Here is a 15,010-nt window from a genome sequence, read left to right as displayed (position 1 = left end):
ATGTCCAGTCGCTTCGGGAGGAGGGGATTTTAGGTTTTCTTTTGGGGGAAAGTTTGCCGTCTACCCTTACCCCTGCCTCTAACACAGGGGTAGGGGTAGGCGATAAACTTTACAATCCAAAAAACAAATAAATAAGGGTACATAGCACATATCATTAAAATTATAAACTAAAATAGGAGAGCATAAAACGAAATAAGGGTACATAGTTGATAACATTAAACTCGAGAATAAATAATATCAAATGAGTTCAAAAGAAGCGCATTTGGCCAGAGGATCAAAGTAAAGAGTACAAATAATTCCATTCTGGGCAAAATAATACATGATATGTATATTATATATAGTTCAGAAGAAAATTGATGGATCAGTTCCAATATTAAAAGAGTTGCAAGGATATAGGTCAAATGGAGTACTAAGTGTGATTGACAGTAACTGCATGGCATGAGTAGAATAAGTGGTATGATTAGCCTATTAAATGTTAAAGTCTGATGGGAAGTGTTCATAAATTGTAGGCTTGTTTAAATAGCCAGGTTTTCAGGTTCTTCTTAAATTTCTTGTGGCAGGGTTCCTGGCGCAGATCTGTGGGCATTTTGTTCCATAAGTTGATTCCAGCTATCGTGAATGATCTTTTTCTTGTTGAAACATATTTTGTATTTTTGAGCGTAGGAAAGGAGAGTTTAGCCTGGTGCATTTTTCTTATAGGTCTGTCTGAAGTATGGACTGTGAAAATATCAGAGAACCAGTGCATATCTTGGTTATGTAATGACTTGTGTATAAGGGAAAGCACTTTGAATAATATCCTTGAAGCAATTGGAAGCCAGTGTAGGAATTGTAGTGCTGGTGTAATATGTTCGAGGCGGTGTGTGTTAGTGAGCAAGCGTGTAGCCGCATTTTGTAGCATCTGTAGTGGTTGAAGTGAGTTATTTGGGAGCCCTAGTAGTATGGAGTTGCAGTAGTCCAATTTAGATAATATAGTAGTTTGTAGTACAGTCCGGAAGTCATGTGGGTGTAGAAGGGGTTTGATCCTTTTCAAAGTATGAAGTTTGTAGAAACCATTTTTGATGGTGGAGGTGATAAATTTTTTTAATGTAAAACGTTTGTCAATTATGACCCCAAGGCTGCGGACTTGTTGTATAATGTGATGGTCAGAAAGAGATTGTTGAGTGGGGCAAGCGTGGGTGTTGTTTTGTGGCGAGATGATGAGAAGCTCTGTTTTGTTGGTATTTATAGCTAATGAATTTTCAGTTAGAAGATTCTCAATTTCCGCTAGTGCGGTATTCCACGTTTTGAGAGCATTGTGTAGGTAGTCATTGATAGGGATTAGGATCTGCACATCATCTGCATAAATGAAATGCTGGAGACCCAGTTTCGTCAACAGTCGACAGAGTGGAGTGAGGTATATATTGAAAAGAGTTAAAGAGAGAGAGGATCCTTGAGGTACTCCTTGTAGCAGACTTTTAGGTTTGGATTCATGTTGGCCAATTCTAACACTGTATTTCCTTTCACTTCTTGGAACTGAGAGGAAATACTTCTCTCATTTCTTGGAAGAATATATTTATTTAAATCAGCCATATTGCCTAAATGGTTATACATATTTGGGCTATTTCCTCTCTGCTTGGATGGGCACTCAATGTTTTGGTTTTTTTGGGGGTTTTTTTTTTAAAGGAGATGAGGGCCTATTTATGGAGAAGGAAAAAACCCATAGAGCAATTACTCAGCTTCAACACATCCCCCCCTTCCTTGGGAAGAAGTAAGGAAGAAATTACTACACAAGCAACATCCACACCATGAGGACCAGCAATGCCAGGCTTGGATGGCAGAGCCTGCCATCTTCCGTGTAATTAGATTCAGAGATAGCAGAGTTGCTTACCTGTAACAGGTGTTCTCCAAGAACAGCAAGATGTTAGTCATCATACATGATTAACATCATTTCGTACCGAGGATATCTCCCCAAGGCCTACTGCCCAGGAAGGAAAGGTTAGGTCGGCCGTCATAGTAGGTGATTCGATTATTAGGAATGTAGACAGCTGGGTGCCTGGTAACATGCCTACCTGGTGCGAAGGTAGTGGACCTCACGCGTCATCTAGATAGGATTTTAGACAGTCCTGGGGAGGAGCCGGCTGTCGTGGTACATGTGGGCACCAACGACAAAGGAAAATGTGGGAGGGACGTTCTGGAAGCCAAATTTAGACTCTTAGGTAGAAAACTTAAATCCAGAACCTCCAGGGTAGCATTCTCTGAAATACTCCCTGGTCCACGCGCAGGTCACCAGAGGCAGGCAGAGCTTCGGAGTCTCAATGTGTGGATGAGACAATGGTGCAAGGAAGAGGGATTCAGTTTTGTTAGGAACTGGGGAACCTTTTGGGGAAGGGGGAGTCTCTTCCGAAGGGATGGGCTCCACCTTAACTAGGGTGGAACCAGACTGCTGGAGCTAACCTTTAAAAAGGAGATAGAGCAGCTTTTAAACTAGAACAAAGGGGAAAGCCAACAGTTGCTCAGCAGCGCATGGTTCGGAGAGAGGTATCTTCAAAGGATACTAATGATGCATTAAAATTAGGGCATCCCGACAGTGAGGTTCCAATAATAAGAAAAGTAGTCCAAGTGCCTGTAACTAAAAACTCACCTGAGCTAAAAAAAATTCTAACTTATCCCTATCAATTAAAAAGCAGAACGAAAATACAAACAAAAAACAAACATTGAAATGTTTGTATGCTAATGCCAGAAGTCTAAGAAGTAAGATGGGAGAATTAGAATGTATAGCAGTGAATGATGACATAGACTTAATTGGCATCTCAGAGACATGGTGGAAGGATGACAACCAATGGGACAGTGCTATAACGGGGTACAAATTATATCGCAATGACAGAGAGGAGCACCCGGGAGGCGGTGTGGTGCTTTATGTCCCGGATGGCATAGAGTCCAACAGGATAAACATCCTGCATGAGACTAAATGCACAATTGAATCTTTATGGGTAGAAATCTCTTGTGTGTCGGGGAAGACTATAGTGATAGGAGTATACTACCGTCCACCTGGTCAAGATGGTGAGACTGACAGTGAAATGCTAAGAGAAATTAGGGAAGCTAACCAAATTGGTAGTGCGGTAATAATGGGAGACTTCAATTACCCCAATATTGACTGGGTAAATGTATCATCGGGACACGCTACAGAGATAAAGTTCCTGGATGGAATAAATGATAGCTTTATGGAGCAATTGGTTCAGGAACTGACGAGAGAGGGAGCAATTTTAGATCTAATTCTCAGTGGAGCACAAGATTTGGTGAGAGAGGTAATGCTGGTGGGGCCGCTTGGCAATAGTGCTCATAACATAATCAAATTTGAATTAACAACTGGAAGGGGGACAGTAAGCAAATCCACGGCTCTAGTGCTAAACTTTCAAAAGGGAAACTTTGATAAAATGAGAAAAATAGTTAGAAAAAAAACTGAAAGGAGTAGTTATAAAAGTAAAAAGTGTGCAAGAGGCGTGGTCATTGTTAAAAAATACCATCCTAGAAGCACAATCCAGATGTATTCCACACATTAAGAAAGGTGGAAAGCAGGCAAACGATTACCGGCATGGTTAAAAGATCTTCATTCAAAAATTGGAAGAATGATCCAACAGAGGAAAATAGGAAAATGCATAAACGTTGGCAAGTTAAATGTAAGACATTAATAAGACAAGCTAAGAGAAAATTTGAAAAGAAGTTGGTCATAGAGGCAAAAACTCACAGTAAAACCTTTTTTAAATATATCTGAAACAGAAAGCCTGTGAGGGAGTCAGTTGGACCGTTAGCTGATCGAGGGGTTAAAGGGGCACTTAGAGAAGATAAGGCCATCGCGGAAAGATTAAATGAGTTCTTTTCTTCGGTGTTTACTGAAGAGGATGTTGGGGAGGTACCCGTACTGGAGAAAGTTTTCATGGGTAATGATTCAGATGGACTGAACCAAATCATGGTGAACCTAGAAGATGTGGTAGACCTGATTGATAAAATGAATAGTAAATCACCTGGACCAGATGGCATACACCCAGAGTTCTGAAGGAACTAAAAAATGAAATTTCAGACCTATTAGTAAAAATTTGTAACCTATCATTAAAATCATCCATTGTACCTGAAGACTGGAGGATAGCTAATGTAACCCCCATATGTATAAAGGGCTCCAGGGGAGATCCGGGAAATTACAGACCGGTTAGCCTGACTTCAGTGCCAGGAAAAATAGTGGAAAGTGTTCTAAACATTAAAATCATAGAACATATAGAAAGACGTGGTTTAATGGAACAAAGTCAGCATGGCTTTACCCAAGGCAAGTCTTGCCTCACAAATCTGTTTCACGTTTTTGAAGGAGTTAATAAACATGTGGATAAAGGTGAACCGGTAGATGTAGTGTACTTGGATTTTCAGAAGGCATTTGACAAAGTTCCTCATGAGAGGCTTCTGGAAAAGTAAAAAGTCATGGGATAGATGGCAATGTCCTTTCGTGGATTACAAACTGGCTAAAAGACAGGAAACAGAGAGTACGATTAAATGGACAATTTTCTCAGTGGAAGGGAGTGGGCAGTGTGCTGCGGCAGTCAAAAAAGCAAACAGAATGTTGGCAATTATTAGAAAGGGAATGGTGAATAAAACGGAAAATGTCATAATGCCTCTGTATCGCTCCATGGTGAGACCGCACCTTGAATATTGTGTACAATTCTGGTCGCCGCATCTCAAAAAAGATATAATTGCGATGGAGAAGGTACAGAGAAGGTCGACCAAAATGATAAGGGGAATGGAACAGCTCCCCTATGAGGAAAGACTAAAGAGGTTACGACTTTTCAGCTTGGAGAAGAGACGGCTGAGGGGGGATATGATAGAGGTGTTTAAAATCATGAGAGGTCTAGAATGGGTAGATGTGAATTTGTTATTTACTCTTTCGGATAATAGAAAGACTAGGAGGCACTCCATGAAGTTAGCATGTGGCACATTTAAAACTAATCGGAGAAAGTTCTTTTTCACTCAACGCACAATTAAACTCTGGAATTTGTTGCCAGAGGATGTAATTAGTGCAGTTAGTATAGCTGTGTTTAAAAAAAGGATAGGATAAGTTCTTGGACGAGAAGTCCATTACCTGCTATTAATTAAGTTGACTTAGATAATAACCACCGCTATTACTAGCAACGGTAACATGGAATAGACTTAGTTTTTGGGTACTTGCCAGGTTCTTATGGTCTGGATTGGCCACTATTGGAAACAGGATGCTGGGCTTGATGGACCCTTGGTCTGACCCAGTATGGCATGTTCTTATTAGATGGAGCCCTGACGTAGAAATATCAAAGTTTCCAGAACTTTGACTTGCCACACTGGGCATGCCCTATACCACACTGGGTCCCTCTTCAGTCTTATATCACAGAATTATATAGAAATCAAAAAACAGGAGAAATTCAGGGTGGCAGGTGGGTTTTGTGAGGAAAAATATCCTGCTGTCCAGGGAGAATACCTGTTACAAGTAAGCAACTCCTCTTTCTCCAAGGACAACAGGATGGTAGTCCTCACACATGGATGATTCCCTAGCTACAGGCTGCTCCCCAACAACAAAAACAGTGCTGTTGGTAACAAGAGGGGTAGACAGCCTGAATCCAAACAACAGGCCATAGGGTGGGAGACAGTTGGGTTCTACACTTCAAACAGATTCCAAAGGATATACTGGCCAAACCTACTGTTGCATCGGCCATCCCTATCCAGACAACATTGAAATGTGACTGTGTGGAGAGAACTCCACATCGCAACCTTGCAGATTTCCTCCAAGGGAACCGCTTGCAAGTGGGCCACTGACGCAGCCATGGCTTAGACAGAATAAGCCTTGACATGGCTCCCAAGATGCAGTCCCCCACCAGGCATTACAGAAGGTGCTACAATCACTAGTCAATTGGATAGTGTCTGTTTGGCAATGACAATGCCCAACCTATTCCTATCAAAAGAAACAAAAAAGTTGGGTGGATTGTCTATGGGATTTTGTCCACTCCAGATAGAAGGCTAAGACTCGCTTGCAGTCCAAACTGCGTAGGGCTCATTCACCTTGGTGCAAATGGGACTTAAAAAGAATATTGGCAGGACAATGGACTGGTTAAGATGGAAGTCCGTCAACAACCTAGGCAGGAACTTACACAAAACTTAATATAAGGTCAATAAGTCACTAAGGGTTGGAGATCGTTGATCCTGTGTGCTGAGGTCACCGCCACCAAATATATGACCTTCCAGGTCAAGTACTTCAGGTCACAGGTGTGCAGCAGCTCGAAAGGAGCTTTCACCAGCTGAACTAACACCATGTTGAGGTCCCAAGACACAGCAGGAGGTCTCAGGGAAGGCTTCAATTGAAGTAGGACCTGCATAAAACGTACAACTATAGGCTGTACAGAGATGTGCGTACCACCTACACCATGGTGGTATGCTATGCACCAGTTGCACTCAGATGAACTCTAATGGAGTTGGTTTTCAAGCCAGGCTCTGATAGGTGTAAAAGATAATCAAGCAGTTTTTGTGTGGGGCAGAAAAACAGATCTAGGCCTTCTGCTTACACTACCTCCATTTCAGTTCATAGGATTTTCTAGTGGAAGGCTGTCTAGAAGCTACCAGGACCTGAGACTAGTAAAGCCCTTCTCCTTGGGGTGAACTCCATTTATCACTAACCTCTGTTGTCTCCCACTCAACCAGTTTCTAACCCAATCAATCACTTTAGGTCCTATACCAAGGCACTCAATTTATTTAGGTCACCTATGCAGAACAGCTACCAGTTAAATCTTCTTCAAGAATACACCACAGTTGGGATGTCCCAATTAAGAATTAGCAGATTGAAATCCTAGCAATAGCACTTCCTCTTTTATAGCAATTTTGTGAATATCCTCAATTAAATCTCTGTTTCTTCTGACTATGATGGCAGTCTGTATATTAAACCAATATAAACAGATGTTCCAGTCCCTCTTTCCAGATTAACCCACAGTGCCTCCACCTTACCTCATAAGCCTGCAATTCTGTTGCTTTAATATAATATTTTTTTTATATTTAGTGCCACTTCTCTTCCCTTTATTTCAGTCCTTTCTGAATAGATTGTAGCCCGATATAACTATATACCAGTCGTGGTTTTCTGTGTACCATGTCAACATAACAGTCAGTAAATCCAAATCAGCTTCTTCCATGACTGTCTCTAGATCCCTAGCAGTTGTGCAGAAGTACAAATGTGTGATGGAAATCCAGCACCCGCAAATGAAGTCTTCTTGGCCTTCAGTTTTTCCATACTCTCTTATTTTGTGTGTGTATTACTGAAAAGTTTTTTGGAGGGGTTGCTGAAACAGTGGCAAAACTAGAAATTGCAATAAAGCAGATAAGGCTACTAAAAAGACAGAACTTTTTTTAAAAATTTTAATAAGACTAGGACACATCTGTGCAGTAGATCAGATGAAGAAAAACTGAGGGGCTCATGAAGTAACATGTGCGTGTGGAAACCCCGGCACAAGCTCAGTAAAGTCTTTTTTGAGCTCTGAGAGCTAGGCCTGTGTCATCACCAATACCTGTTAATTCAAGCCTGTATGTCAATGGAGAACATCTCCTAGTGTATTTCTTATATAGTCAATGAAGATATGCAAGGAGTACATTATTATGCCAGAATTAGTGTACTCCCATGACAGGTTTCATGCTGGCATGTACATGAATGCTCACTGATCTTTAAAATGTATTGTAACTGAAAAGTAAGTTACAAAAAAAGCACTGTAACTTGTACTCTGTTGACTTGGATGCAAGTATAGGCTTTAGTCATAAAAACATATGATAAAAATTATGGCTAGATTGAATGGTACATTCATTTTTCTGCAAGTGCAATTTCACAGTGGAGGACTGATGTTTAGAGGCCAATATTCAAAAGATTTATGCTCTAACAAGGATTTTGACACCTGGTTCTGCCTAAATGAAAATCCCCCCCCCCCCCCCCCACCCAATTTAGAAACTTATTTTTACAAGGTTCTGAAATTTATAATTCTATAAATCGGGTGAGGCAGAAGCAGGGCTATGTTGGTAAAAGTAACTTAGGGACCTAAATGTAGCAGTCCTAAGGACAGACATCTAAAGTTAGGAACTTATTTTCAGCCCAAAACTTAAGAAGCTTAGTTCAGTTGCAACTTTGCCTAATTTTAGGTTACTAATATCTAGGCACCTGTGTCAAGACACTCAGCTTTTTTTTGAATATCAGCCTCTTACAGCATATTCAGCACAAAAGGTAAAAGACTGAAAGAAGAAGAGAAAAGGGAGAAAGACAAAGACATTCAGAAGTGTTCTAATGCAAATTGGACAGTCTTACTCACTAAACTATCCGTTTCAGGGTCTTCACAGAAAAAGGGTTTGCCTTCCTTTTCTTGCTTCCTTACAAAATTCTCAATATCTATATCAAAACTGGCAGAGGTGGTACATTCTGAACCTTGGGTAGACCCCTCACATTTTTCAAAAAGTAATGCTAATAAGGGAAAGAGAGGATGCCTGTGGAATACAAAAATAAAGAGGAAGAAATGCTTAAACAAATTTTATAAACACTTTTCAAGACTTTCAGTTAAAACTCAAATTTCAAGGCACAAAATATGAATTATTCATGATTAAATGCATAGGAAAGCATTAATATTGCAATGAATTAGAAAATACTTTATAGAGGAACAGTCTAAAATCTACTAGCTAATTTTTTTGACTCAAATGTTTCCTACCCCTCATTTCCACACATATTATTCTATAATATCTATCTAATATATCTATCTATCTAATATAGATATATTCTATACAGATAGTGATAATGCAAACTTTGTAACATTGTAATCATTTTTGTAATTCTAAAAAGAAAATATGCTGTATTCTTTTAAACAAATAAATATTAAACAATTATAATTTAACAGTTGTTCCTAGTAGTGCAAAGTTGCTTACTTTTAATTGATGTTCTCCATGGACAGCAGGACAAAACAGTCACACAAGTGGGGTGACATCCTCTGATGGCATTGTTGCAGACCTGCTCTAAGCTCAAAAGGTAAACCTTTCTGAGCATACACAGGAGTTCTTGTGCACCAGTCCCATGTGAGTCTCTTCAGTCATTTTGCTAGCTTAGCTTCAACTCTGCAGGGAAGGTGGGTGGGATTGTGTAGTTGTTTTTTCCTGCTATCCAAGGAGAACACCCGTTACTGGTAATCAACTTTGCTTCCTCCATGAACAAGCAAGACAAAAATTAGCCACACCAGTGGGAACTCCCAAGTTGAGGGTTGCAATAATCAATCATATTTCAAAAACATTTCCTCTTATTTTTTTGCGACCCAGTCAAGAGGATGGTGAATGAATTGAATCTATTACTGAAATAAGTTTTTATTTTCTAAAGAACTGCTTGCCTGAAAGCATTGTCTGCTCAAGATCTTGATCTAGACAGTAGTGTTTAACAAAAGTGTAAATGCTTTACAAATATCTTGTACCAACACAGGCTATTGTAGTGGCAATTGACTGTATTTGATGTGCTGTCACTCTGCCTAAGTGATGTACTCCTGCGAGGACCATATTAAGATGCAGTCCAGATAGTAAAGTTAGCCCGATAAATTTATCTGGCTAACTTTGGAGTTATATTCAATAGTGCAGCCCCACTACTGAATATATTAGGCTATCTTAAAGTTAGCTGGTTAACTATAGGTTAACTTTGCCATTTAACTCAACTCCTTCCATTTAAGTTCCCAGAAAGCCATTAACTTATCCAGCTAAATTCTAACTTTCTGACTTATTAGCCAACTAGAATGTAACTGAATAAGCTCCTAAATATTCGTATGGGGGCCTATGCAATACAGCGCACTCAGCAGAGCACACTGTTAAACCCTCAGTTAGACGTGGGTTGTGTAGGCGCAACCTAATCTCCTTATGCAATAAGGGGATTAGCGTCTCTACAATGCACGTCTAACGCACCGGGAAACTAATAGCACTTATCACATGCAAATGCATGTAAATAAGGCTATTAGTTATTCACTCCCAATGCAAGAAAAAAGTGCGTCCAATACACACATTATTGTGCTCAGAAATTAACTAAAATACTGCTTTTCGGTACATCCTCCAACTTAATATCGTAGCGATATTAAGTTGGAGGAACGAAAAATTTAAAAAAACATTTTTTTTTTAAGTGTCAGCAGTCAGTTTCAGGAAACAGATGCTCAGTTAAATAAATTCAGCTTCCTTTTTCTAAATCGGCAGACAGCCACAGACAGCCCAGCACTCCCAGGCTCCTGCTGTCAAGGAGGCACTAGGGACGCACAATAAACCCTAGCGCCTCCTTGACAACATGACCCCTAATTTAAATATGGCATGGCGCCCTCAGGAGAGGTGCCTGGGGGTGCATTAGGAAAGTGGGCACTGAACACTCAGTGCCCACTTTCAATGTTTTTTTTTGTTTGGGTTTTTTTTTTTTGCATCGGCCCCTTAGCCAGCAAACTTCTGAGTTAGCCTGCTAAATGATTTTGAATATGGACCTGCTGCATTCTTAAAGCAAAAGACTGTCTGCTCGAGAGTCTTGTTCTAAACAGTTGTGTTTAACAAAAGTGTGAATGGTGGACTAGGCAGATGCTTTACAAATATCTTGAATCAAAGCAGAACACTGGAAGGCTATTATAGAAGCAATTGCCAATATTTGATGTGCTGTCACTCTGCATTTTAAATCAAAAGTAATGCAGTCTGCTAGCCATGCTGAAATAGCCTGTTTGACAGGATAACCCTGCTTGACTGGATTAAGCAAGATGAACAACTGAGAAGCTTTGTTTTAAGTAGGAAAGCAAAAATCTCTGACAGTACAAGATATGAAGCCTTTTATCTGCTTCTGAGGCATGTGGTTTTGAAGAAGAAAAAAAACCTGAAAGTTTATTTTCTGATTAAGGTGGAATTGGGTGACAACGTTTGGTAGAAATTTAGGGTGAGTTCTAAGTACTTGTATATTTGCATATATGGAGAGTGTATTACTAGAGCTTGAAGCTCTATTCTTCAAGCTGAAGTGACAGCAATGAGAAATATTTCTGTTATAAGCAGTATATAAAAATATTTTGATAACTTTACAAGTTAGGAATTTTATGTGATAGTTTGCCATTTTTTCAAAAGAAGGCTTTTGTGAGCGAGTGCATAAGAAACTCTCTCAGAATATCTTAAAAGGTCTAGCCACAGCTATCTGGCCCAGTCCTCATTAAGGGCCAACCCAACAAGGGATTCTGGACCAGGAAGGTTCCCTTCAGCCTTAGATAAGAAGACAGGGCCAAGAAGAGTTGGGAAGCCCAGGAGTAAGAAGGAAGCCTAAAGAAAGAGTGGAGTACTGAGCTGTAAGTTATACTGTCACATTTGTTTTGTTGAATTGCAAAGAATAGCAAAGCTGGTTTGTTTGTTTCTTTTCACAAAAAGTGGTTTATGAAAGATTTTCCAGAGTCCAGCTTGAAGTCTGCTCTCTGGCTACCTCCAGACCACTCATGGTGGCACATATGGTGTAAGAAGTAAGATTTATGTGCTAAGTCTTGCCCATGCAGAGAAACCACGCAAAAGTAAGAGAAAAAAAACAGCATGTAGAATTTTTTTTTCTTTCACTGGGGTCTGGCTGCAGGGACAAACTGGGACTCCATTAGAGCATGTCAAGGAGGTTAGTCCTGCCTGAAGCAGCTAGGGAAACACCACTTTAGTAAAGACCGGACAGGCTAGAAAGGATTTTTTTTTTTTTCTATAACTCTCCTTCCCTGGAGACTCATAAAGCTTGCAGCTTGTACAAGTGAAGGAGAAAAAACATAGAACAGCTGGTACATGTCCTGGCAGAGAGCCAACAGCAACTACCCACTGTGGAACAAAAGAGCATGTCATGAAAGACTGCCCCTGTGGAGTGGGAGCATGAATGGGATCTAGGCGTCATAGTGGATAACACATTGAAATCGTCAGTTCAGTGTGCTGCGGCAGTCAAAAAAGCAAACAGAATGTTGGGAATTATTAGAAAGGGAATGGTGAATAAAACGGAAAATGTCATAATGCCTCTGTATCGCTCCATGGTGAGACCCCACCTTGAATACTGTGTACAATTCTGGTCCCCGAATCTCAAAAAAAGATATAATTGCGATGGAGAAGGTACAGAGAAGGGCTACCAAAATGATAAGGGGAATGGAACAGCTCCCCTATGAGGAAAGACTAAAGAGGTTAGGACTTTTCAGCTTGGAGAAGAGACGGCTGAGGGGGGATATGATAGAGATGTTTAAAATCATGAGAGGTCTAGAACGGGTAGATGTGAATTGGTTATTTACTCTTTCGGATAATAGAAAGACTTAGAGGGCACTCCATGAAGTTAGCATGGGGCACATTTAAAACTAATCGGAGAAAGTTCTTTTTCACTCAACGCACAATTAAACTCTGGAATTTGTTGCCAGAGGATGTGGTTAGTGCAGTTAGTATAGCTGTGTTTAAAAAAGGATTGGATAAGTTCTTGGAGGAGAAGTCCATTACCTGCTATTAATTGAGCTGACTTAGAAAATAGCTACTGCTATTACTAGCAACGGTAACATGGAATAGACTTAGTTTTTGGGTACTTGCTCTTAGGCAAGTTGAATTGTTTCACTGTAAACCGGTTTGATTTGCATCCGATGCAAAAAGATCGGTATATAAAAAAACCAAAAATAAATAAATAAATAAATAACTTGCCAGGTTCTTATGGCCTGGATTGGCCACTGTTGTAAACAGGATGCTGGGCTTGATGGACCTTTGGTCTGACCCAGTATGGCATGTTTTTATGTTGGTATTATTTAGAAAACGTATTATGCTTACCTGAGAGTTTGTTTTTTGGTATGAGATACTACATATTAGGATCTTGGGTGCTTCAATTGTTATGCTGGTTTCCAGTGGTTACTAGTTGGGACGGGGAGGGATGGTTCGTGGGACTTTATAGGGGCTCCACGTCTGATTCTTACTTGTGTAGCAACCCCCATGGTTGGGAGGATCTGCAACATGGGTGGAGCAGATATCTGGGAGATTGTGGGAATTGAAGGGAGGGGGACACCAAGCTTTAACACAGTACTATATTCTCAGCACGCTCTAAATTCATGAGATTTTATTCAATAGGGGGTGGGGCACTTGCACACAGTTTCGACACCCTATTTTAGATATACATGATACGTCTGTTGTTATTGAATGTTAAGGGTCTTAATTCTTATAGAATGCGCCAACTATTGTATCAGGAATTGTGAGATCATAGAATAGCAATAGTATTCCTACAAGAAACCCATCTACGAAAAAGATATGAGGGTTTGCTTAAGCATAGGGATTATCCCTCCCAATTGTTTGCTTCTAGCACAATCAGCTCACGATACGCAGGGGTCGCTATTTTAATATCAGCCAATTGTGTACATGAGGTAATGCGTCAATATGCTGATCCGGCAGGCCGTTTATTGATTCTCACTATTTGTGTGGGGAAGGAGGTTTTAACACTGGTTAATGTTTATTTTCCTAATGTTAACCACAGCTTGTTTATCCAGGAATTAGAGACGCTACTAACCCATTAAGTTAAGGGAATAATAATTGTAGGAGGCGATTTTAACCTTACACTTAAGCCCAAGTTAGACAACTCTGAAATAACTTCGCTTCCCATAGGGGAACATAGGCGAAAATTGCAGGCTTTGCTTGAGACATGGGGCCTTGTGGACATATGGCGACAGAGACATCCATTATCTCGCCAATATACATTTTACTCACATGCCCACAATTCTTACTCCCGAATAGATTTTTTTTTGTGGATAAATTGTTACAGAACAAGGTGGAAGAGCAGAGTTGGAACCGATATCATGGTCTGTTCACGCCCCCATATGGATGGAGGTCTGCCTGACAGAAACTGAGGGAGGCATACGATATTGGCGCCTAAATGAGAGTTTGTTAGATGATGCTGTCTTTACTGCAAGTCTTGAACAATTATTATTAGAATTTTTCCAATTTTAGGATAGCTCAGTTTCCACCACTACCATTATTTGGGAAAGTTCTAAAGCGTATATTAGGGGTCATTTAATCGCCTGAGCCGCACACTGTAAGAAAATAAAAGAACAGAAGAAACTGCAACTCACCTCTGAGCTGCAGACACTAACTCATGAGCATATGTCTACTCAAGACAGGGGATTATTTAAACGTTTGCAAGCTCTCAATAGGGAGTTGCAGGCACTCAATAATGAACAAATTGCCCATAAGCTTAATTTGACTAGACAATGCTATTTCGAAGGGGGGAATAAGGCGGGCCATTTTTTGGTGAATTGCTTGAAATTGATGCAGTTACAAAACGCAATTGCTAAATTAAAAGACTCACAAGGGAATATGATGACTCAATCAACCGATATCCGTCATGGATTCACTGCTTTTTATACTACTTTGTATAGTGCCAATAAGTCCATATCCCTACCTGATATAGATAAGTATTTAGATTTAGTAGATTTGCCAACACTTACTCACGATCAACAACAGCTGCTGGATAGTCCTATCTCTTCCGCTGAAAAACTTCAAGCCATAAAAAAATTAAAAGGTGGCAAGGCCCCCAGCCTTGACGGCCTATCCAGTAAATACTATAAGAAATTTTCTCACATTTTGGTTGCTCCACTGATGGCGGTGTTTAATTCTCTCCAAGGAGGAGGTCATCTAGGGCCCCATTCCAATACAGCAGGGATAACTGTAATTGCTAAGCCTGGGAAGGACCCCACACAATGCGGTTCCTACCGCCTGATTTCCCTCATAAATTTGGATCTCAAAATTATGGCGCAGATTTTGGTGGAGCGCCTTAATAATTTAATGCCTACTCTAGTTCATCATGATTAAGCAGGATTCATTCCTGGCAGATCAGCCTCTGACAATGTTCGTCGGATCGTAGACTTAATATGGTGGGTGCGAAAAGAAACATTACCTTGTGTATTATTGTCGGTCGATGCCGAGAAGGCTTTTGACATGGTGCATTGGCCATTTCTGTTCCGCACCCTAGCCAAGATGGGATTTGGGAAAC

The 15,010-nt window shown here is 40.3% G+C and overlaps 1 protein-coding gene across 7 annotated transcripts in view; it reads right to left on the bottom strand.

Annotated features, from left to right (window-relative positions):
• Positions 1-15,010, bottom strand: part of PKNOX1 (PBX/knotted 1 homeobox 1) — a 278,453-nt gene that overhangs the window by 183,442 nt on the left and 80,001 nt on the right. For 5 of the 7 annotated variants that reach the window (XR_003852751.1, XR_003852750.1, XM_029577804.1 and 2 more), the window contains exon 4: positions 8,325-8,496. The exons of 1 other annotated variant lie outside the window; for it this stretch is intronic. Coding sequence is in view for 3 of the 6 variants with exons in the window: in XM_029577804.1 (XP_029433664.1) it covers positions 8,325-8,496 (172 nt within the window). In the remaining 3 variants the exon portion in view is untranslated. Of the gene's footprint in view, positions 1-8,324; positions 8,497-8,928; positions 9,135-15,010 lie in introns of those variants that run through there. One more of the 7 variants, XM_029577805.1, reaches the window with a different exon arrangement.

This window comes from Rhinatrema bivittatum, chromosome 15 (assembly GCF_901001135.1).
Source record: "Rhinatrema bivittatum chromosome 15, aRhiBiv1.1, whole genome shotgun sequence".
NCBI classification, from domain to species: Eukaryota; Metazoa; Chordata; class Amphibia; order Gymnophiona; family Rhinatrematidae; genus Rhinatrema; species Rhinatrema bivittatum.
The sequence above is the reverse complement of the archived record's forward strand: the minus strand, read 5'-3'. Positions and strand labels throughout refer to the sequence as shown.